The 25,805-nt window shown below is 43.7% G+C and overlaps 1 protein-coding gene across 2 annotated transcripts in view; it reads left to right on the top strand.

Moving 5' to 3' along the window:
* The window catches only part of ICA1L (islet cell autoantigen 1 like), a 121,156-nt gene that overhangs the window by 18,733 nt on the left and 76,618 nt on the right, over positions 1-25,805 (top strand). For both annotated transcript variants that reach the window (XM_069733580.1, XM_069733581.1), the window contains 4 exons: positions 7,799-7,967; positions 16,848-16,920; positions 22,614-22,737; positions 25,309-25,507. In XM_069733580.1, coding sequence (XP_069589681.1) covers positions 7,806-7,967; positions 16,848-16,920; positions 22,614-22,737; positions 25,309-25,507 — 558 coding nt within the window. In that variant the 5' untranslated portion in view covers positions 7,799-7,805. The remainder of the gene's footprint in view (positions 1-7,798; positions 7,968-16,847; positions 16,921-22,613; positions 22,738-25,308; positions 25,508-25,805) is intronic.

Here is a 25,805-nt window from a genome sequence, read left to right as displayed (position 1 = left end):
CTGTTGCATGGCATTAATTGCGACAATTTCGCCATGTAACGGAGTCCGCTAGCGTTAACCCATTAACGCAATGTGAATCGAACGCATCGGGTATTCTAGAATTTGTATGTATGTATATAGCAGCCACATAGTATATAGCACAGGCCACGTAGTATATAGGAGCCATGTAGTATACAGCAGACAAATACTACGTGGCCTGTGCTATATACTATGTGGCTGCTATATACATACATGTATACATATTGTAGAGTACCCGATGCGTTAATACAGGCCAAGCAATATATAACAGTGGCTACGCAGTATATAACACAGCCCAAGTACTATATAGCACAGCCCATGGAGTATATAGCAGCCACGCAGTATATAACACAGGCGACGTAGTATATAACACATGCCACACAGTATATAACACTGGCCATGTAATATATAGCACAGCCCACGCAGTACATAACACAGCCCACATAGTATCTAACACTGGCCAGGTAGTATATAGCAGCCACACGGTGTATAACACAGCCCACTTAGTATATAGCAGTGTGGGCACCATATCCCTGTTAAAAAAAAATAATTAAAATAAAAAACAGTTATATACTCACCCGCCGGAATCCAGTGAAACTCTGGCGATGCGCACGCGGCTGCCACCATCTTCCGTTCCTAGGATGCATTGCGAAATTATTATTATTATTTATTTATATAGCACCATTGATTCCATGGTGCTGTACATGAGAAGGGGTTACATACAAGTTACAAATATCACATACAGTAAACAAACTAACAATGACGGACTGATACAGAGGGGCGAGGACCCTGCCCTTGCGGGCTTACATTCTACAGACCGAGACCGCTAAGTCTTCTGGGTAATTTCGCAATGCATCTCTGGGAAAGGAAGATGGCGGCAGCCGCGCGCCTCGGCGAACTACGGATGGTGAGTATAGTAGGTTTTTTGGGTTGTTTTTTGTTACTATTTTTAACATTACATCTTTTTACTATTGATGCTGCATAGTAACATAGTAACATAGTTAGTAAGGCCGAAAAAAGACATTTGTCCATCCAGTTCAGCCTATATTCCATCATAATAAATACCCAGATCTACGTCCTTCTACAGAACCTAATAATTGTATGATACAATATTGTTCTGCTCCAGGAAGACATCCAGGCCTCTCTTGAACCCCTCGACTGAGTTCGCCATCACCACCTCCTCAGGCAAGCAATTCCAGATTCTCACTGCCCTAACAGTAAAGAATCCTCTTCTATGTTGGTGGAAAAACCTTCTCTCCTCCAGACGCAAAGAATGCCCCCTTGTGCCCGTCACCTTCCTTGGTATAAACAGATCCTCAGCGAGATATTTGTATTGTCCCCTTATATACTTATACATGGTTATTAGATCGCCCCTCAGTCGTCTTTTTTCTAGACTAAATAATCCTAATTTCGCTAATCTATCTGGGTATTGTAGTTCTCCCATCCCCTTTATTAATTTTGTTGCCCTCCTTTGTACTCTCTCTAGTTCCATTATATCCTTCCTGAGCACCGGTGCCCAAAACTGGACACAGTACTCCATGTGCGGTCTAACTAGGGATTTGTACAGAGGCAGTATAATGCTCTCATCATGTGTATCCAGACCTCTTTTAATGCACCCCATGATCCTGTTTGCCTTGGCAGCTGCTGCCTGGCACTGGCTGCTCCAGGTAAGTTTATCATTAACTAGGATCCCCAAGTCCTTCTCCCTGTCAGATTTACCCAGTGGTTTCCCGTTCAGTGTGTAATGGTGATATTGATTCCCTCTTCCCATGTGTATAACCTTACATTTATCATTGTTAAACCTCATCTGCCACCTTTCAGCCCAAGTTTCCAACTTATCCAGATCCATCTGTAGCAGAATACTATCTTCTCTTGTATTAACTGCTTTACATAGTTTTGTATCATCTGCAAATATCGATATTTTACTGTGTAAACCTTCTACCAGATCATTAATGAATATGTTGAAGAGAACAGGTCCCAATACTGACCCCTGCGGTACCCCACTGGTCACAGCGACCCAGTTAGAGACTATACCATTTATAACCACCCTCTGCTTTCTATCACTAAGCCAGTTACTAACCCATTTACACACATTTTCCCCCAGACCAAGCATTCTCATTTTGTGTACCAACCTCTTGTGCGGCACGGTATCAAACGCTTTGGAAAAATCGAGATATACCACGTCCAATGACTCACCGTGGTCCAGTCTATAGCTTACCTCTTCATAAAAACTGATTAGATTGGTTTGACAGGAGCGATTTCTCATAAACCCATGCTGATATGGAGTTAAACAGTTATTCTCATTGAGATAATCCAGAATAACATCCCTCAGAAACCCTTCAAATATTTTACCAACAATAGAGGTTAGACTTACTGGCCTATAATTTCCAGGTTCACTTTTAGAGCCCTTTTTGAATATTGGCACCACATTTGCTATGCGCCAGTCCTGCGGAACAGACCCTGTCGCTATAGAGTCACTAAAAATAAGAAATAATGGTTTATCTATTACATTACTTAGTTCTCTTAGTACTCGTGGGTGTATGCCATCCGGACCCGGAGATTTATCTATTTTAATCTTATTTAGCCGGTTTCGCACCTCTTCTTGGGTTAGATTGGTGACCCTTAATATAGGGTTTTCATTGTTTCTTGGGATTTCACCTAGCATTTCATTTTCCACCGTGAATACCGTGGAGAAGAAGGTGTTTAATATGTTAGCTTTTTCCTCGTCATCTACAACCATTCTTTCCTCACTATTTTTTAAGGGGCCTACATTTTCAGTTTTTATTCTTTTACTATTGATATAGTTGAAGAACAGTTTGGGATTAGTTTTACTCTCCTTAGCAATGTGCTTCTCTGTTTCCTTTTTGGCAGCTTTAATTAGTTTTTTAGATAAAGTATTTTTCTCCCTATAGTTTTTTAGAGCTTCAATGGTGCCATCCTGCTTTAGTAGTGCAAATGCTTTCTTTTTACTGTTAATTGCCTGTCTTACTTCTTTGTTTAGCCACATTGGGTTTTTCCTATTTCTAGTCCTTTTATTCCCACAAGGTATAAACCGCTTACACTGCCCATTTAGGATGCATAGGCAGCATCAATAGTAAAAAGTTGGGGACACACAGGGTTAATAGCAGCGTTAACGGAGTGCGTTACCCGCGGCATAACGTGGTCCGTTACCGCTGGCATTAACCCTGCGTGAGCGGTGACTGGAGGGGAGTATGCGGGCGCTGGGCACTGACTGCAGGGGAGTAGGGAGGGACTAATCGGACTGTGCCCATCGCTGATTGGTCGCGGCAGCCATGACAGGCAGCTGGCGAGACCAATCAGCGACGCGGGATTTCAGTTACGGAAGTTGCAGACAGACAGACGGAAGTACCCCTTAGACAATTATCTACTATATAAAGCTGAATGTGTGTGTGTGTGTGTGTGTGTGTGTGTGTGTGTGTGTGTGTCCGGGATTGGCGTCTGCACCGTCGCAGCTACAGCCACAAAATTTTGCACAGTCACACGTCTGGACCCCGAGAGCGTCATAGGCTACGTTGTGAGGTGAAATTTTAACCCCGCGCTTTCCAATTCACCAAACAATTTTGCCCCTATCTACATAATGGGGAAAAAAGTGAAAGGAAAAGTGTTGGAGGCGTCGCAGCTACAGAAACAAAATTTTGCACAGCCACATGTCTGGACCCTGAGAGCGTCATAGGCTACGTTGTGAGGTGAAATTTTAACCCCGCGCTTTCCAATTCACCAAACAATTTTGCCCCTATCTACATAATGGGGAAAAAAGTGAAAGGAAAAGTGTTGGAGGCGTCACAGCTACAGAAACAAAATTTTGCACAGTCACACGTCTGGACCCTGAGAGCGTCATAGGCTATGTTGTGAGGTGAAATTTTAACTCCGCGCTTTCCAATTCACCAATCTATTTTTCCCTTATCTACATAATGGGGAAAAGTGAAAGGAAAAGTGTTGGAGGCAAATTGACAGCTGCCAGATGTGAACAAGGGGGACTTAAAGAATGAGAGCGATGGCGCCAAAGAGTATATACCGTACAGTTGCTAAGGTAGGACCCCGACATGGGATACTCACCACACGGGGATATGAACACACACACAAAATGCGCCACACACTACCACGTGCTTGAACACATATACCACCCTCAGCACATATTTCAGCACACATACGCCAACCTCGCCACATAAAAGTCGAAACACAAAAGTCGCCGCTCAAAACTCACCACGCGCAAAACTTGCCACATGCAAAAAATAGGCTCACGCAAAACTCGCCACAAGTGCAAAACTCACCTCATGGAAAACTCGCCACACGCAAAACTTGCACATGCGGAAAAATTGCCATATGCACAAAATTTGCAACACATGCAAAAGTTGCCTCACACAAAACTTGCACATACTCAAAAGGCACCAGACATAAAACTCACCACGCGCAAAACTCGCCATGCGCAAAACTTGCTGCACACAACTTGCTACACTAACCTGTCACATGCAACTCGACACACAAAAAGTTGCTACACGCATGTTGCCACACAAAACTCATCTCACAAAAGTCGCTACATGCATGTCGCCACACACAACTCAACACATACAACTTGACAAACGAAACTCGCCCTAAAACACACACAAGTCTGGTATTAGCCTTCAAAAATAAAATTCTGATTAATAAGCAGACAAACTACAAGAGCAACAAATGTACCATATAGGAAATACGGCAGCTGTCAGTCACATCACCTGTCTATTATGTGTATGTGTGAGCTAATATATACTGCCAGGGGGAGGGCTTCCTGTTGGCTAGGGATTTATCAGGCTGCCAATTTATCTTACAAATACTGAGGTAAAAATACTGAGCAAATAACGTGTTAACGAGGTCTAATACAGGAGATCACACAGGTATATACTATATACAGGGGAGATGACACACAGATATATACTATATACAGGAGAGATGACACACAGGTATATACTATATAAAGGAGGAGATGACATACAGGTACATACTATATACAGGAGGAGATGACATACAGGTATATACTATATACAGGAGGAGATGACACACAGGTATATACTATATACAGGAGCAGATTACCTACAGGTATATACTATATACAGGAGCAGATTACCTACAGGTATATACTATATACAGGAGGAGATGACACACAGATATATACTATATACAGGGGAGATGACACACAGGTATATACTATATACAGGAGGAGATGACATACAGGTATATACTATATATAGAAGGAGATGACATACAGGTATATACTATATATAGGAGGAGATGACATACAGGTATATACTATATATAGGAGGAGATGACATACAGGTATATACTATATACAGGGGAGATGACACACAGCAGGTATATACTATATACAGGGGAGATGACACACAGCAGGTATATACTATATACAGGGGAGATGACATACAGGTATATACTATATACAGGAGATGACATACAGGTGTATACTATATATAAGGGAGATGACAAACGTGTATACTGAGGTGAAAATGAGAGGTGTGAGGTGAAAATGAAAAGGTGTGAGTGCAAAATGAGAGGAGTGAGGGAAAATAGTGTAGTGATCGGAAAATGACAGATGTGAGGTCGAAATGACAAGTGTTAGGCGGGAATGAGAGGAGTGAGGGAGAAAATGAGAGGTGTGAGGGAGAAAATGAGAGATGTGAGGGGGAAAATTAAAGATGTGATTGGGAAAATGAGAGGCGTAATGGGAAAATAAGAGAAGTGACGTGCTATAACTAACCACAGATATTTACTATGCCCAGGCAACGCCGGGCTCTTCAGCTAGTATACAGGTCCTTCTCAAAAAATTTGCATATAGTGTTAAATTTCATTATTTACCATAATGTAATGATTACAATTAAACTTTCATATATTATAGATTCATTATCCACCAACTGAAATTTGTCAGGTCTTTTATTGTTTTAATACTGATGATTTTGGCATACAACTCCTGATAACCCAAAAAACCTGTCTCAATAAATTAGCATATCAAGAAAAGGTTCTCTAAACGACCTATTACCCTAATCTTCTGAATCAACTAATTAACTCTAAACACATGCAAAAGATACCTGAGGCTTTTATAAACTCCCTGCCTGGTTCATTACTCAAAACCCCCATCATGGGTAAGACTAGCGACCTGACAGATGTCAAGAAGGCCATCATTGACACCCTCAAGCAAGAGGGTAAGACCCAGAAAGAAATTTCTCAACAAATAGGCTGTTCCCAGAGTGCTGTATCAAGGCACCTCAATGGTAAGTCTGTTGGAAGGAAACAATGTGGCAGAAAACGCTGTACAACGAGAAGAGGAGACCGGACCCTGAGGAAGATTGTGGAGAAGGACCGATTCCAGACCTTGGGGAACCTGAGGAAGCAGTGGACTGAGTCTGGTGTGGAAACATCCAGAGCCACCGTGCACAGGCGTGTGCAGGAAATGGGCTACAGGTGCCGCATTCCCCAGGTAAAGCCACTTTTGAACCATAAACAGCGGCAGAGGCGCCTGACCTGGGCTACAGAGAAGCAGCACTGGACTGTTGCTAAGTGGTCCCAAGTACTTTTTTCTGATGAAAGCAAATTTTGCATGTCATTCGGAAATCAAGGTGCCAGAGTCTGGAGGAAGACTGGGGAGAAGGAAATGCCAAAATGCCTGAAGTCCAGTGTCAAGTACCCACAGTCAGTGATGGTGTGGGGTGCCATGTCAGCTGCTGGTGTTGGTCCACTGTGTTTCATCAAGGGCAGGGTCAATGCAGCTAGCTATCAGGAGATTTTGGAGCACTTCATGCTTCCATCGGCTGAAATGCTTTATGGAGATGAAGATTTCATTTTTCAGCACGACCTGGCACCTGCTCACAGTGCCAAAACCACTGGTAAATGGTTTACTGACCATGGTATTACTGTGCTCAATTGGCCTGCCAACTCTCCTGACCTGAACCCCATAGAGAATCTGTGGGATATTGTGAAGAGAAAGTTGAGAGACGCAAGACCCAAAACTCTGGATGAGCTTAAGGCCGCTATTGAAGCATCCTGGGCCTCCATAACATCTCAGCAGTGTCACAGGCTGATTGCCTCCATGCCACGCCGCATTGAAGCAGTCATTTCTGCCAAAGGATTCCCGACCAAGTATTGAGTGCATAACTGAACATTATTATTTGATGTTTTTTTTGTTTGTTATTAAAAAAACACTTTTATTTGATTGGATGGGTGAAATATGCTAATTTATTGAGACAGGTTTTTTGGGTTATCAGGAGTTGTATGCCAAAATCATCAGTATTAAAACAATAAAAGACCTGACAAATTTCATTTGGTGGATAATGAATCTATAATATATGAAAGTTTAATTGTAATCATTACATTATGGTAAATAATGAAATTTAACACTATATGCTAATTTTTTGAGAAGGACCTGTATATATATATAGATCTATTTGTCCACAGATTTGTGTTGATTCATAATACATTATATTTAAGAGACGGGAGTTCATATCCTTGTAAATATCATTCTCTTTGTCTCTCTGCCAGGTTGATATAATACACATTTAAGAAAGCTTATTATGGCTGCCGATCACATTGCATTACAACCAGGAGCTGTTTAATGTTTTATTTATTTGCTTGTGACCACAATCTGCTACTTGATGAGGTTCTTACTTATTCATGAAGGTTACTTGGTGACCTCAGAATAGCTGACTGCAGTGTTCAGTGGTCTGGTGGAAGCGATGCCCTGGGAGGAAGATATAATTCTCTCTCTGATTCCTCGCAGATCTTCCATGTACAGCAGCGGGCAACTATGGGCAGGAGAGGACCGATCTATGGTCAGCCGCATGCAGAAGAAGTTTTGGGAAACAAAGCAGGTGTTAATCAAGGTTACGGGGAAGAAAGAGGATGAACATGTGGTTGCATCAGATGCTGAGCTGGATGCCAAACTCGAGGTAGAGCGATACAATCGTACATTATTTACAAAATCTGACAGTAGGACCACATCGGTTACAGGATTCACCCAAAATGAATATAACAGAAGCATAATTGAATTATTGCTACAAATATTATACACAGTTATGTGCAAACTTAAGCAGGTACGGTATCCAGATGTGCTTAGCGATCTTGCCCACTGGCTTATTTAGTTTCCTTTTTAGGACCTATATAGAGGGTGGGCTCTATTCTACTAAAATAGCCTTATAGAGGTTTTTTTTGTATTGAAGGCATGCCTGGCGATCTACCATACCACACTCTTCTAGGTGTCCAAATCCATGTAAATAAATTATTTTAGTAGCATAACAATTCCAGGTTCCTCTAACAGAAATATTTACTTTTGGCGAGATAATTCTTACAAATCTCCAATGCAGGAAATAGCGCATAATGTAGTCTAAGTTAATCACAAAATTTCACCCTAGATCAACAATCAGTGTACATTTCCAAATTTATCTTAATTAATTTAATAAACTTTTAAAGGAACATTAAATATAAAAAATACAAATAAGACTCTGTTCACTCTGCAAAGTGTTGTGCTGAACATACTGTCTCCATTGTGCCTCACAGAAAAAGACAGTGATGGAAGGGAGATTATTATTATTATTATTATTTCTTTTTAGAGCACCATTGATTCCATGATGCTGTACATAAGGGGTTACATACAAAATATTAATTACAGTGATAAAGCTAACAATGACAGAATGGTACAGAAAGGAGAGGTTTCTGCCCTTGTGGACTTGCAGTCTACAGGATAATGGGGAAGGCCTCAGTAGGTTAGGGGCATTGGCGCAGCTACGGTGGTGGTGAGGTGGGTCATTCTAGGCTGTCGGCTTTCTTGAAGAGATGTGTTTTCAAGTTCTATCTGAAAGTTCCAAATGTGGTGGATAATCGGATGTGTTGGGGCACAGAGTTCCAAAGGTTTGGGGTTACTCTGGAGAAGTTTTAGAGGCAATTGGGTGAGGAACGTATAAGTGTGGAGGAGAGAGGGAGGTCTTGGGAGGACCGGAGATTACCTATTGGGAGATTAGTTCGTAGATTTATGGAGCAGAGAGATTATGAACGACTGTGATAGTTTGAACTAGATACGTTGGGAAATTGGGAGCCAATTCAAGGATTTGCAGAGGTGGAGAAGCAGAGGAGTAGCGAGCAGGGCTGTGGAGTCAGAGTTGTGGAGTCAGAGCACATTTTGCTGGAGTCGGTGTCATGGAAATTGAGGAGCCGGAGTCGAGGGTTTGGCTTACCGACTCCACAGCCCTGGTAGCGAGGAGAAAGGTGAATTAGTCAGGCAGCAGAGTTAAGGACGGACTGGAGAGGTGCAAGAGTGTTAGCAGGTAGGCTACAGAGGAGGATATTGCAGTAATCGAGGCGGGAAATGATGAGGGCATGCACTAATATTTTAGTAGACTTATGGTCAAGGAAAGGACAGATTCTGGAAATATTATTGATTTGGAGGCAGCAGAAGGTGGTAAGAACTTGTATGTGCATTGTGACAAAGTCAATGGCAAAGTACTGGAGGGGAGGTATGTTTCACTAAGGGTGTTAGCTTCAATGACCGCAACCTAGCAAATACTCCAGCACGCTAAGTGCTGAAAGAGGTTAATCAGCCATGTTTAGTGCCAGGGTGACAGACCATCTGTAGAGTGGGAGGAGTTCAGAGGCTACATACCCAGCTTTCTAGAGCATTCAGGGTGGAGGTGGGCCTGGAGGTGCTAAGCTCTGGAGCTGTGTTTTCATGTTAAGGGAAGTTGAACCTTTTGTTGTTTTTTCCTGAAGTGGGCGGATTCACGTAGCAACAAGGACTGGCCTATATGTTACACGTTATATTTTTGGTTTCCTGTTAGGCCAGGAAGGCCGCGTTTTGTTTTGCTAACGTTTGGAAGATTTAAAGAGACAGTGTTCCTGTGTCTACCTCTACCTGTATGTGCAGCCAAGTGAGTCAATCTACCAAGGGGTTTGAAGAACAGGGCAGAGTCGAGGGTTACTCTGAAGCCACGGACTTCTGGTATAGGGAAAAGCTTGATATTTATTGTGATAGAAAGATTAGGCAGGGGAGTTAGGTGAAATGTAGGAAAGATGAGAAGTTCAGTTTTGTCCACATTGAGAATTGGTATGAGAATAAGGAGGATATGGCTGATAGATACTCGGGAATTCTGGACAGCAAAGATGTAGATTTGAGTGTCATCAGCATATAGATGATACTGGAGGCCACAGGACTTTGAGTTGTCTCAAGCCAAAGGTATAGATGGAGTAGAGTAATGGACTGAGGACAGAGCCTTGAGGGACACCAACAGAGAGAGGGCGGGATGAGGAGAAAGGATGGCAGTGTGAAACACTAAATATACAGTTAGAAAGGTATGAGGTGATCCAGGAGAGGGCAAGGTCTTTAAAGCCAAGGAAGAAAGGATTTATAGTAGGAGTGAATGGTCTACTGCATCAAAAGCAGAGGACAGGTCTAAAAGGAGGAGCATGGTGATGAAACTGAGTACAAATGTTCAGCATTTGGACTCCCTTTGCCTTATTGAAGTAAATAAGTACATTAAGGCGAAATACAGATTCTTGTTTTTCCTATCGCCACGACAGCACCCCTACGAGAGAGGGGATCCGCCCACCTTCCGGACAGGAACCTACAGGATTTAAAGGGGCAGTCCCCCTCACCATTCCAGTTTGGGTTCCTGTCCGGACGGCGGGAGCCTGCAGGATCAGCAGTCTTACCCGGGCCTCCATGCCTCCGCGCGGTGTCTTTTAGGAACGGCGGAATCGGGGGCTCGGAAGCGGCGTTGGGGGTGTACTGCGTGCAGACCCCCCCCTCGTCTGGCCATGAGGAACGCGTCCCAGGAGTCGGGCAGTGCCGTCCTGGTCTGCGGTTGAGCGCGGTGTGCAGCGTCCACACCGGCGCTGGTGAACCCGGAAGTAGTTGATACGCTTCCGGGGTAAGCCGGGGGAGGAGCGCTGCAGCGCTGTAAAAGAGCGACGCCTAGGATAGGAGGCGCGCAACCATGTCCTCAGTAGGGGACGCCGAGCACCCTCATGGAGAGGGAACGGAACAGCGCAGTAAGAGCGGTAGCGGCCGCTCAAGGAGAAGCAGCAGCAGCGTGGTACGGGGGCAGCAGCGTCCGAGCGCCCCAGCGTCACATTTGGATCCTACTCCTCCAGAACCGGTATTCACAGGATCAGCCTTATGGTGAGTGTTAAATCAGACACCTGGTACTGATATGGTCTGTTATTTGTGCTTTGTTTTAGGGAAAAAAGACCACAAAATCTAAGCACAAGCAATGTGCTCTATGCATGACACCAATGCCTGACAGATATACCAAAAGGCTGTGTCAGGCGTGCATATCTCAGACCTTAGAAGAGGAAGCTCCCCTTCGGTCATCAGACCTTAGAGCGGTCATCAGGGAAGAAATTAGCTATTCCCTTAGAGGCAGCCGCCAGGAAAGGTCGGGCAGGGACATATCGCCAGGATCTAGCCTGTCCCTGCAAGAATGGGAATGTTCCCGCTCCTCATCTCCATCCTCCTCAGATGAAGGGGGAAGGCCTTGTTTCTCGGTGGACAACATGGACATGTTAGTTAAAGGAGTCCGAGCTACCATGGGTGTTGCAGAGAGCAAGGAACCAAGGTCCGCACAGGACATAATGTTTGCGGGCTTGTGCCAGAGGAGTCGTAAGGCGTTCCCGGTGGTGGATACGGTTAAGACTCTTATAAAAAGAGAATGGGATAAGCAGGATAAGGGTTTCCTTCCGTCATCAGCTAAAAGAAGGTATCCCTTTGAAGATAATGAGCTGGCAGAGTGGATGAAAGTCCCGAAAGTGGATGCAGCGGTGGCTTCTACATCTAAAGCCGGTACCTTGCCGCTGGAGGACGTGGGCCTTCTGAAAGATCCATCAGATAGGAAGGCGGACATGTTTTTGAGGAAAGTATGGGAGTCCACTGCAGGGGCGTTCAAACCTGCTATCTCTAGCCCGTGTTCGGCTAGATCCGTCATGGTGTGGATATCCCAACTGGAAGAACAGCTGAAGTCCAAGGTGCCCAGAGACAAGATGTTGAACTCACTTTCGCAAATACGTGAAGGGGTGGCGTATTTAGCGGACGCGTCAGTGGATTCTTTAAAATTGGCGGCAAGATCAGCAGGTCTCTCAAATGCTGCTCGCCGAGCCCTATGGCTTAAGACCTGGAAAGGGGATGCCAAGGTGAAAGCTAAACTGTGTACAATACCGTGTAGGGGTGAGTACCTGTTTGGCCCGGTATTGGATGATATCCTAGCTAAGGCTGAGGATAGGAAGAAAGGTTTTCCTAAAGCTTTCAATCCTACCTTTAGGAATACCTTCAGGAGACGCTTCCAATACCGAAGACCTTACCACAACCGAGACTGGGAACCATCAGACCCAAAAAAGAAAGGTTCGGACTTTAACGCTTCGTCATCTTCCTCAAGAAGAAGAAGAAACTATCATTAATAGAGATCTTCCAGTAGGGGGCAGGTTAAAATACTTCCATGCTCAGTGGGCCAAAATAACTTCGAGCAATTGGGTTCTAGGTATAATCAATTCAGGATTAAAATTAGAGTTCCGGGAAAGACCTTCTGAATTTTATATCTTAACTGCCCCTGATTCCTTAGACCAACAAAAGGCCCTTGAAAAAGAGGTCCAAATGCTAAGACGGAAGAAAGTCATAGTGGAGGTTCCAAAACATCAACAGGGGAAAGGGTTCTATTCCCCTTTATTTTTAATCTCCAAGCCAGATGGATCCTTTAGAACCATCATAAACTTACGGAGATTAAACAAACATCTAGAGTATCATGCCTTTAAGATGGAATCTATTAAAACGGCAACTAATCTTCTCTTTCCCAGATGTTATATGACAGTCCTGGATTTAAAAGATGCGTATTACCATCTGCCCATTCACCAGGATCATCAACAATTCCTCAGAATGGCGGTGCGCTTAAACGACCAGGTCAGACACTTTCAGTTTGCTGCAATGCCCTTTGTTCTATCTATGGCACCGAGGGTGTTTACTAAAGTCATGGCAGAAGTAATGGCCTATGTCAGAGAACAGGATACGTTAATTATACCCTACTTGGATGACTTCCTGGTAGTAGGAAATTCCTTTGGCCAGTGTAGTACTCGCCTAAATCATGTCATATCTTCCTTACAGGACTTGGGTTGGATAGTCAATATGGAGAAGTCAAGACTCGACCCATCAACTCAGACTTTCCTAGGTATTCTGCTGGATTCGGAAGTGCAACAATGTTTCCTTCCGGAGGAGAAAAAGCAGAGGGTTGTGCACAAAGTCAGTACGGTAACAAGGAAGCCAGATCTGACTTTAAGAAAAGCTATGTCCCTTCTGGGATCTCTAACGTCCTGCATACCAGCCGTCCAGTGGGCTCAATTCCACACTCGAGTGTTACAGGCCCAAGTCTTGGATACAGAGAGAAGTCTTCAAGGGCAATTAGGCGGAAGACTCAGGCTGTCTACCACCACTCTACACAGTCTGAGATGGTGGTTAAACAAAAGACATTTAGGGAAAGGAGTACGCTGGAGTGTAGTACCAGACAACACGGTCACAACCGATGCCAGTCCAATAGGTTGGGGAGCTCACATAGGAGATGTTTGGACTCAAGGGCAATGGTCTCTCTTAGAGGCTCAAGAGTCCTCAAATTGGAAAGAGCTCACAGCAGTAAAGAAGGCCTTACTCAGGTTGCTTCCATCTCTGCAGGATTCACATGTAAGAGTCCAGACAGACAACACAACAGTAGTGGCGGATCTCAACCATCAAGGGGGTACAAGGTCAAGATCCCTAATGAACACCGCCACAGACATACTCGAAATAGCCGAAGGCCACTTTCACTCTCTATCAGCTGTTCACATTCGGGGAGAGCTCAACACAGAGGCAGATTACCTCAGCCGTCATTCTCTACGTCAGGGAGAATGGGTTCTAGATCGATGGGTATTCAGACAGATAGTGGACCTGTGGGGATTGCCCGTTATCGATCTATTCGCAACGAGAGAGAACAGGCAGACCAGGAAGTTCGCTTCTCTTCGGGTGGCGGACAAGCCCTGTATAATAGACTCCCTTCAAATACATTGGAATTTTCCTCTGGCTTACGCGTTCCCTCCAATGTGTCTAATCCCGATAGTCCTCAGGAAGATCAGGGAGGACAGGGCGAGAGTGATCCTGATTGCCCCCTTTTGGCCCAGGAGGGCATGGTTCTCGTTACTCAGGGCAATGTCTGTGTCCGACCCCTGGATACTGCCGACCAGCCCGGAGCTTCTTTCTCAGGGTCCATTCCGTTACCCCAATGTGGAAATCCCTGCATCTGACGGCGTGGAATTTGAGAGGGAGTTATTGAGGAGAAGAGGGTTTTCAGAGGCTCTCATATCTACCCTTTTAAATAGCCGGAAAGAAGTTACCACTAAAATCTATGCTAAAACTTGGAAAAAGTTCCTTGCCTTCTACCAAAATCCCTTTTCTGGCAAGGTCCCAATTCCGGCTATTCTGGAGTTTTTACAGAGGGGCCGAGAATTGGGCTTGGCGGTAAATACCCTTAGAGTCCAAGTATCAGCTTTGGGAGCGTTATATAACAGTGATGTGGCGGGAAATAGATGGGTTTCCCGATTTATCAGGGCCACTGAACGTAGTAACCCAGTATATATTCCTAGATTACCACCATGGGATCTAAATTTGGTCTTAGACGCCTTAACAGAACCCCCCATTGAGCCATTAGATTCTGTCTCCATAAAAAATGTAACCTTAAAAACAGCCTTCCTAGTAGCCCTGACCTCTGCTACGAGAGTGAGTGACTTACAAGCTTTGTCGATAGACCCTCCTTATTTAATGGTCTTTCAGGACAGGGTAGTGTTAAAACCTGATCCAGCATACCTACCAAAAGTAGCTTCCAAATTTCATAGAAGTCAGGAAATAATTTTACCATCTTTCTGTGACAATCCGAATTCAGCTGACGAGCAGAAATATCACAAGTTAGATGTCAGAAGAACTCTATTAGAGTACCTACACAAAACAGAACCATGGAGGCAGAGTAGGGCTCTGTTTATTTCCTTTCAGAATCCAAGGAAAGGGGCGAGTGTAACTAAAGCGTCTATCGCCAGATGGATAAGAGATGCCATATATCTTGCTTATACTGCTAAAGGCCAGACACCACCAGATGGCATCAGGGCCCACTCCACTCGAGCCATGGCCTCATCCTGGGCGGAAAGAGCGGACGTCTCCATAGACGTAATATGTAAGGCGGCAACTTGGTCATCTCCTTCCACCTTTTATAGACATTATCGTCTTGATTTATCTTCAGAGGCCAATTTAGTTTTTGGCCGTACAGTACTTAGTGCTGTAGTCCCTCCCAGGTGATTGATCTTTGAAAATCTCTCGTAGGGGTCCTGTCGTGGCGATAAGAAAACCGGTTTTTACGTACCGGTAATAGGATTTTACGGAGCCACGACAGCACCCGCACATTCCCCCCCGTTATTATTCACTGGTTTCTGCACCCTTTGGGGAAAGTGTGCTTGTTAAAAATGACTCTTTAGAAGGTGATGGTATTTAGTAATGTTTAAGTATATATGTTTATGTACTAACTCAATGGCGGTGTCCCTTATACTCTGAAACACAAACTGGAGTGGTGAGGGGGACCGCCCCTTTAAATCCTGTAGGTTCCTGTCCGGAAGGTGGGCGGATCCCCTCTCTCGTAGAGGTGCTGTCGTGGCTCCGTAAAATCCTATTACCGGTACGTAAAAACCGGTTTCGAGTACGTAAACATAACCAACCTCCAATGGAGTTTGCACAGTAAGGTGTATAGAAAATAATAAATGTCTTTATGCCCATGTATATCTCTACTCTGTAAATCTCTACTGACCCAAAGGCAACAAAAAAGATGGCTACAAAATGCTGAAAACCATATAAAAATGCCCCAGGGGGTTTGGGACTCTGTTCTGTGGAAAAATGAAACAAAATTAGAAATTTTTGGCGGAGGACGAATAAAGCTTTTGCAGAATAGAACACTCTGCCTGCAGTGAAGCATGGCGGTGAATTGGTGATGTCTGTGGTGATGCTCTCAAGCCCTGAAACCTGTAGTATGTGGACGGCAAGATGGATTAAATCAAGTATCAGGAAATCCTAGAAGGAAACCTCATGCCTTCGGTTAGAAAGCTTCAGCTGGGATATCACTGGACCTCTCTACAGGACAGTGATCCTAAACATATCTCAAATTCTACCAAGGCTTGGTGTCTGAAGAAGTCTTGGAAGATTCTGGAATGGACTCCCCGTTACTTGACTTGTACCACATAGAAAATCTTTGGTGAGCTGGGGGCCATTGCCCATGAGGAATGGCGTAAGACTACTCAGCAATATTGTCAGAAGTTGGTGTCTGGCTATGCATCATCTGTATAGCAGGCTTTAACAGGCAAAGTGGCTCTACTAAGTGCTAAAGATGCAGTAGTCATTAAAAGTTTGTGTCGAATCTGGAGAAACCACTTGGCATATAATTTATGGTGTTCTATTAAATTGTTCTTGTTTGACTGCAATCATCAGAAAGGTGGTTGGATAAATTTGACTGCAACTGTACGATATATTGATGATGTTTAATAAGGTTTTTACAGAGTCAGATCTTGCCAGAGACAGATTTCTGCTCAGTTTGTCTATCATTTTAGATTACATTTGAGTTATTGAAAATCATTTAGATATTTTTATAATTATGAACAATTATCTCGCAACTTCTTCAGTGCTCCAGTTGTATCTTGATGACTTATGTGAAATATAATCGATTTTTGTTTCTTTAGTACCGGTAGTTTCTCCTTTTATGATGACTTTTATGGTGTCCTTTCTCTACACTCTCCAGATATTTCATTCAATTCAAACTACAGGATCTGAATTGCTTAAAATTATTGAAAAATATCATCAAGCTCTCAATGGTATGTATAGATTATTGTATGTGTATAATGCAGAGTATTTATAGAGGCTTAATTGATGTTTTCAATAGAGGGAAGTACGGAATACCATATGCAGAATGATGTCTGTATATAACTGTACATTAATATACGACATGGATATAACCATTCATATTTCATGTTTCTTCGATGCTTGGTATAGAAATTTTAAAGGGATTGTCCACCTTATTGGTGATAAAAAATATATATATATGTATATATATATATATATATATATATATATATATATATATATATATATATATATATATATATATATATATATATATATATATATATATATATATATATATATATATATATATATATATATACAGTACAGACCAAAAGTTTGGACACACCTTCTCATTTAAAGATTTTTCTGTATTTTCATGACTATGAAAATTGTACATTTCAAAAACCTGACCGGCACATCCAAACATAGACTCAGTGTGAACAGGTGCTGAACCTAGAGTCGCCAACTCGTATATAGTTAAGTAAATAAGGCAGCACACTGCAGCGCTAGAACATACAAACTTGAAAAACGAATTTTGAACTGCATTACTGCACTAGAAATATGAAAAATGAGAGCTTTTAGCGCATAAAAATGGCCAATTTTATGTGTACCTGGTAGCCCCGTTACGGCATCTCTCTTATACCAGGTCCTAAACTTGCCTTACCTCGCTGAGAATAAACGTCTCCATCTGAATGGGTACATGTGAAAACCTCTTACTAGACTAAAATTCTCTCTCTCTGTGAGAGAGATGCCGTAACGGGGCTACCAGGTACACATAAAATTGGCCATTTTTATGCGCTAAAAGCTCTCATTTTTCATATTTCTAGTGCAGTAATGCAGTTCAAATTTCGTTTTTCAAGTTTGTATGTTCTAGCGCTGCAGTGTGCTGCCTTATTTGTAATAAAACCCAATTGTGAACATTTATTTTATCCCAAAATACTTGCATTTAAGTTTAAAAAAAAAATAGTCCCAGAAAGAGGACATTCCCTTTAACCCCTTCCCGACCTTTGATGCATACGCTGCGTCATGAAAGTCGGTGCCATTCCGACCCATGACGCAGCATATGCGTCATGGAAAGATCGCGTCCCTGCAGATCGGGTGAAAGGGTTAACCCCCATTTCACCCGATCTGCAGGGACAGGGGGAGTGGTAGTTTAGCCCAGGGGGGGTGGCTTCACCCCCTCGTGGCTACGATCGCTCTGATTGGCTGTTGAAAGTGAAACTGCCAATCAGAGCGATTTGTAATATTTCACCTAAAAAAATGGTGAAATATTACAATCCAGCCATGGCCGATGCTGCAATATCATCGGCCATGGCTGGACACACTAATGTGCACCCACCCCACCCCTCCGATCGCCCCCCCAGCCCCCCGATCTGTGGTCCGCTCCCCTCGGTCCTGTGCTCCGCTCCCCCGTCCTCCTGCCCGCTCCCCCTGTGCTCCAATCACACCCCCCGTGCTCCAATCAAACCCCCCCGCACTCCGATCCCCCCCCCCCCCGCACAGCGATTTCTCCCCCCCCGCACAGCGATTTTCCCCCCCACCCCCGTGCTCCGATCCACCCGCCCGCACAGCGATCCCCCACTCCGTGCTCCAATCCACCCCCCCGTGTTCCGATCCACCCCCCCGTGCCCTGATCTCCCCCCCCCCCCCGTGCCCTGATCTCCCCCCCCTTATACTTACCTGGCCTCCCGGGGACCGTCCGTCTTCTTTCCTGGGCGCCGCCATCTTCCAAAATGGCGGGCGCATGTGCAGTGCGCCCGCCGAATCTGCCGGCCGGCAGATTCGTTCCAGAGTGAATTTTGATCACTGAGATAGGTTATATCTCAGTGATCAAAATAAAAAAAAAAAGTAAATGTCACCCCCATAGGTAGGGACAATAAAAAAAATATATTTTTTTTTTTCCACTAAGGTTGGGGTAAGAACTAGGGGTAGGGTTAGGGGTAGGGTTAGGGTTTCGGTATGTGCACACGTATTCTGGTCCTCTGCGGATTTTTCCGCTGCGGATTTTATAAATCCGCAGTGCTAAACCGCTGCGGATTTATGGCGGATTTCCCATGTTTTTTCTGCGCATTTCAATGCGGTTTTACAACAGCGATTTTCTATTTGAGCAGTTGTAAAACCGCTGCGGAATCCGCAGAAAGAAGTGACATGCTGCGGAATGTAAACCGCTGCGTTTCCATGCAGTTTTTCTGCAGCATGTGTACAGCGATTTTTGTTTTCCATAGGTTTGCATTGAACTGTAAACTCATGGGAAACTGCTGCGGATCCGCAGCGTTTTCCGCAGCGTGTGCACATACCTTTAGAATTAGGCTATGTGCACACGGTGCGGATTTGGCTGCGGATCCGCAGCGGATTGGCCGCTGCGGATTCGCAGCAGTGTTCCATCAGGTTTACAGTACCATGTAAACATATGGAAAGCCAAATCCGCTGTGCCCATGGTGCGGAAAATACCGCGCGGGAACGCTGCGTTGTATTTTCCGCAGCATGTCAATTCTTTGTGCGGATTCCGCAGCGTTTTACACCTGTTCCTCAATAGGAATCCGCAGGTGAAATCCGGACAAAAAACACTGGAAATCCGCGGTAAATCCGCAGGTAAAACGCAGTGCCTTTTACCCGCGGATTTTTCAAAAATGGTGCTGAAAAATCTCATACGAATCCGCAACGCTGGCACATAGCCTTAGGGCTAGGGTTGGGTTGGAATTAGGGTTGTGGTTAGGGTTAGGGGTGTGTTGGGGTTACGGGTGTGTTGGGGTTAGGGTTGTGATTAGGGTTACGGCTACAGTTGGGATAAGGGTTAGGGGTGTGTTGGAGTTAGAATTGAGGGGTTTCCACTGTTTAGGCACATCAGGGGGTCTCCAAACGCAACATGGCGCCACCATTGATTCCAGCCAATCTTGTATTCAAAAAGTCAAATGGTGCTCCCTCACTTCCGAGCCCCGACGTGCACCCAAACAGTGGTTTACCCCCACATATGGGGTACCAGCATACTCAGGACAAACTGCGCAACAATTACTGGGGTCCAATTTCTCCTGTTACCCTTGTGAAAATAAAGAAATGCTTGCTAAAACATCATTTTTGAGGAAAGAAAAATGATTTTTTATTTTCACGGCTCTGCGTTGTAAACGTCTGTGAAGCACTTGGGGGTTCAAAGTGCTCACCACATATCTAGATAAGTTCCTTGGGGGGTCTAGTTTCCAAAATGGGGTCACTTGTGGGGGGTTTCTACTGTTAAGCCACATCAGGGGCTCTGCAAACGCAACATGACGACCACAGAGCATTCCATCAAAGTCTGCATTTCAAAACGTCACTACTTCACTTCCGAGCCTCGGCATGTGCCCAAACAGTGGTTTATCCCCACATATGGGGTATCAGCGTACTCAGGAGAAACTGGACAACAACTTTTGGGGTCCAATTTCTCCTGTAACCCTTGGGAAAATAAAAAATTCTGGGCTAAATAATTATTTTTGAGGAAAGAAAACGTATTTATTATTTTCACGGCTCTGCATTATAAACTTCTATGAAGCACTTGGGGGTTCAAAGTGCTCACCACACATCTAGATAAGTTCCTTTCGGGGTCTAGTTTCCAAAATGGGGTCACTTGTGGGGGGTTTCTACTGTTAAGCCACATCAGGGGCTCTGCAAACGCAACGTGACGCCCACAGAGCATTCCATCAAAGTCTGCATTTCAAAACGTCACTACTTCACTTCCGAGCCCCGGCATGTGCCCAAACAGTGATTTACCCCCACATATGGGGTATCAGCGTACTAAGGAGAAACTGGACAACAACTTTTGGGGTCAAATTTCTCCTGTTACCCTTTGTAAAATAAAAAATTGCAGGCTAAAAGATCATTTTTGAGAAAATAATTTTTTTTTTTTATTTTCATGGCTCTGCGTTATAAACTTCTGTGAAGCACTTGGGGGTTCAAAGTCCTCACCACACATCTAGATTAGTTCCTTTGGGGGTCTAGTTTCCAAAATGGGGTCACTTGTGGGGGAGCTCCAATGCATAGGCACACAGGGGCTCTCCAAACGCGACATGGTGTCCGCTAACAATTGGAGCTAATTTTCCATTCAAAAAGTCAAATGGCGCGCCTTCCCTTCCGAGCCCTGCCGTGTGCCCAAACAGTGGTTTACCCCCACATATGAGGTATCGGCGTACTCGGGAGAAATTGCCCAACAAATTTTATGATCCATTTTATCCTACTGCCCATGTGAAAATGAAAAAATTGAGGCGAAAAGAATTTTTTTGTGAAAAAAAAGTACTTTTTCATTTTTACAGATCAATTTGTGAAGCACCTGAGGGTTTAAAGTGCTCACTAGGCATCTAAATAAGTTCCTTGGGGGGTCTAGTTTCCAAAATGGGGTCACTTGTGGGGGAGCGCCAATGTTTAGGCACACAGGAGCTCTCCAAACGCGACATGGTGTCCGCTAACGATGGAAATAATTTTTCATTCAAAAAGTCAAATGGCGCTCCTTCCCTTCCGAGCCTTACCATGTGCCCAAACAGTGGTTTACCCCCACATATGAGGTATCGGCGTACTCAGGAGAAATTGCCCAACACATTTTAGGATCCATTTTATCCTGTTGCCCATGTGAAAATGAAAAAATTGAGGCTAAAAGAATTTTTTTGTGAAAAAAAAGTACTTTTTCATTTTTACGGATCAATTTGTGAAGCACCTGGGGGTTCAAAGTGCTCACTATGCATCTAGATAAGTTCCTTGGGGGGTCTAGTTTCCAAAATGGGGTCACTTGTGGGGGAGCTCCAATTTTTAGGCACACGGGGGCTCTCCAAACGTGACATGGTGTCCGCTAAAGAGTGGAGCCAATTTTTGATTCAAAAAGTCAAATGGCGCTCCTTCCCTTCCAAGCCCTGCTGTGCGCCCAAACAGTGGTTTACCCCCACATATGAGGTATCAGCGTACTCAGGACAAATTGGACAACAACTTTCGTGGTTCAGTTTCTCCTTTTACCATTGGGAAAATAAAAAAATTGTTGCTAAAAGATAATTTTTGTGACTAAAAAGTTAAATGTTCATTTTTTCCTTCCATGTTGCTTCTGCTGCTGTGAAGCACCTGAAGGGTTAATAAACTTCTTGAATGTGGTTTTGAGTACCTTGAAGGGTGCAGTTTTTAGAATGGTGTCACTTTTGGGTATTTTCAGCCATATAGACCACTCAAACTGACTTCAAATGTGAGGTGGTCCCTAAAAAAAATGGTTTTGTAAATTTCGTTGTAAAAATGACAAATCGCTGGTCAAATTTTAACCCTTATAACTTCCTAACAAAAAAAATTTTGTTTCCAAAATTGTGCTGATGTAAAGTAAACATGTGGGAAATGTTTTTTATTAACTATTTTGTGTCACATATCTCTCTGGTTTAACAGAATAAAAATTCAAAATGTGAAAATTGCGAAATTTTCAAAATTTTAGCCAAATTTCCGTTTTTATCACAAATAAACGCAGAATTTATTGACCTAAATTTACCACTAACATGAAGCCCAATATGTCACGAAAAACAATCTCAGAACCGCTAGGATCCGTTGAAGCGTTCCTGAGTTATTACCTCATAAAGGGACGCTGGTCAGAATTGCAAAAAACGGCAAGGTCTTTAAGGTCAAAATAGGCTGGGTCATGAAGGGGTTAATGCTGTCTTTTCTTTTCTAGCTCTGTCCCTGGAAGAAAATGACTTTGGTTTACACCTGAAGGTACATGCTCAGCAAAACAGCACACGAGCTGGAAAAATGATGAAAGTCACTGGCAATGCTTTGTGCTCATCTGCTGGCCAGAGGTATACGATTACCCTTATCTACTCATTTAGGGCACATTACACTTCGCAAATTACCGTATTTTCTGGCGTATAAGACGACCCCCAACTTTTCCGTATAAAATATGGAATTTGGGATATACCCGCCATATAAGACGGGGGTCATCTTATACGCCCAGTCATCTTATACGGCGTGTGGTTCCCAGGGTCTGGAGGAGAGGAGACTCTCCTTCAGGCCCTGGGATCCATATTCATGTAAAAAATAAAGAATAAAAATAAAAAACATGGATATACTCACCCTTGGACGGGCCCTGGCTCACAGCGCTGCTAGTGTCTCCCTCCGTTCCGAAGGAATGCAGTGAGTGAAGGACCTTCGATGACGTCGCGGTCACATGAGCGGTCAGGTGACTCCTCCAGACCCTGGGAACCACACGCCGAAATGCAGGATCGCTCCCTGCACACGCCGTACCCAGCGTATAAGACGACCCCCGACTTTTGGGACAATTTTTAGGGGTCAAAAAGTCGTCTTATACGCCGGGAAATGCGGTATATTTACCAACATAAATGTTAAATGGGTTGTAAGAAGGTTATAAAAAAAGAGATTCTTAACTGTTCACATTTAATGGGAATCTGTCACCCCCTCGGGACGTATATGATCTATTAATATGGGCATACAGCTACTAGAAATGTTACACTGGTCCTACGTGTATGCCTCATATTAATGGTCTTGGGGGATATTTTTTCAATCTCATCTATTTGAGCCTTATATAGATTAAAATGGAGACATTTTGATTTTATTTAGTTGATTTTAAAGTAAGAGATTATTGAAAATTGATGGAGATGACTTTGTATTTTGGAAATGGATTTGACTGGATCTGCTAATGTCAAAATAATATCATCTGCGGAAAGGCCTATCTTAAATTCCCTCGAATTTGATTTGTTACCTGTGATGTTCTGGTCATCTCTTACTAATTGTGCAAGAGGTTCAAAGGCCATAGCAAATAATAGAGGGGAGAGAGGGCATCCCTGTCTTGTCCCGTTTGTAACAGCAGTGCCTTCTTAAGATTGGCATGCACAATGCCAACTTTAAAGGGAACCTGTCACCCCCAAAATCGAAGGCAAGCTAAGCATCAGGGGCTTATCTACAGCATTCTGGAATCCTGTAGATAAGCCCCCAATGTAACCTGAAAGATGAGAAAAAGAGGTTAGATTATACTCACCCAGGGGCGGTCCCGCTGCGGTCTGGTCCGGGGCCTCCTATCTTCTTATGATGATGTTGTCTTGTTGTCTTCACGCTGCGGCTCCGGCGCAGGCGTACATTGTCTGCCCTGTTGAGGGCAGAGCAAAGTACTGTAGTGTACTGGCGTCGGGAAAGGTGAGAGAGGCCCTGCGCACTGCAGTACTTTGCTCTGCCCTCAACAGGTCAGATAAAGTACGCCTGCGCAGGAGCCGCGGCAGGAAGACAAGAAGAGGATGTCATCGTAAGAAGATAGGAGGCCCCGGTTCCGGACCGCGACGCCCATCGGATCGAACCGCCCCCCCAGGTGAGTATAATCTAACCTCTCTTTCTTTCAGGATACATCGGGGGCTTATCTACAACATTACAGAATGCTGTAGATAAGCCCCTGATGCCGGTGTGCTTAGCTCACCTGCGATTTTGAGGGTGACAGGTTCCCTCTAACGACTCGGGGCCTATTTGTGTGTTTTATTTTTCTACATTGTGCTACTTATTTTTTTATGTGTAACAATTGTTTTAATTTATATTTCATAAATCTATAGTGTCCACAAAATGAAGCAACTTTTCAATATATCTTATTAGGGAAATCTGCTTCTTTCTCCACCAGGACTGAACATTCATTCTCATAAGTCTTGATTTACCGGTGAAATCTGTATTCAGTGAAGACAGACTTTCCCATTACTGAGATAGGAGAAGGCAGTTGGTGCTGATAAAATTCTATGTAATAGGAGGGAAGAGCTAGAGACAGAGCACCTCCTTCCTTTTCCCTCTTCTAGTCGACACAGAATCTCATCGGTAGCAGCAATCTGTCTTCACGGAATACAGATGTTACCTATAAAATTAAGAATTTTTGAAATGACCAGTCCTGAAGAAAGAATCAGATTTCTCTGATAAGATATACTGCAGAGTTTCTAATTTTTATGTGTACTATTCATATATAAAATTAAAATGATAATTACTGGGAACCTATCAGCAGGTTTTGCTATGTAATCTGAGAGCAGCATAATATAGGGCAAGAGAGCCTGATTCCAGCGATGTATCACTTGCTTGACTGCTTGGTGTAGCTTTGATAGCATCCATGCTGATCTATATATAACCTCACCCACACCCCTGATTCGTACCATCATGTGTACACTTTCAGCAAGCTATCAATCAGTGGTGGGGGCAGGGTTACACAGTCAGGCAGTGATAATCTCCTGCTGTTAAAATACTGTTTGAATTAAGACTACATCACACAGCCTAGTAAGTGTCACATCCCTGTAATCAGGCTTTGTTTCTCTATATTATCCTGCTCTCAGATTAAATAGCAAAAACCTACTGGCTTATTCCCTTTAAACTTACCTTTTTTGCATTTTCAGGTTAGCCTTGTGTGCTCCTCTTTCCCGTCTTCAGCAAGAAATGGACACCTTTACTAATCGAGCGGTCTCTGACACCTTATTGACCATCAACCAAATGGAAAAGGCACGGACAGAATACAGAGGGGCTCTGCTATGGATGAAGGATGTATCCCAGGAGCTCGACCCTGACACCTACAAGCAGATGGAAAAATTCAGGAAGGTCAGAAAAGTAGTTGGAAAAAGTTGCATCGGAAATCACAATCTTATTTCCAAAAAACAATACTTCTTGCCATTGTTAAGGATTTTATTATGATTACATTTATTCCATGGCGCTTTACATGTGAAGAGGGGTGTACATAATGAAAAACAAGTTCAATAATCTTAAACATTAGAAGTCACGACTGGTACAGGAGGAGAGAGGACCCTGCCCGCGAGGGCTCACAAAGGTTAAAATGTTATTCTCATGGTCGACTTAAAAACAGGGTCTAGGTCTTGGCTGTCAGAAATGGTGATACGAA

This window comes from Ranitomeya imitator, chromosome 7, assembly GCF_032444005.1.
Source record: "Ranitomeya imitator isolate aRanImi1 chromosome 7, aRanImi1.pri, whole genome shotgun sequence".
Lineage (NCBI taxonomy): Eukaryota > Metazoa > Chordata > Amphibia > Anura > Dendrobatidae > Ranitomeya > Ranitomeya imitator.
The sequence above is the reverse complement of the archived record's forward strand: the minus strand, read 5'-3'. Positions and strand labels throughout refer to the sequence as shown.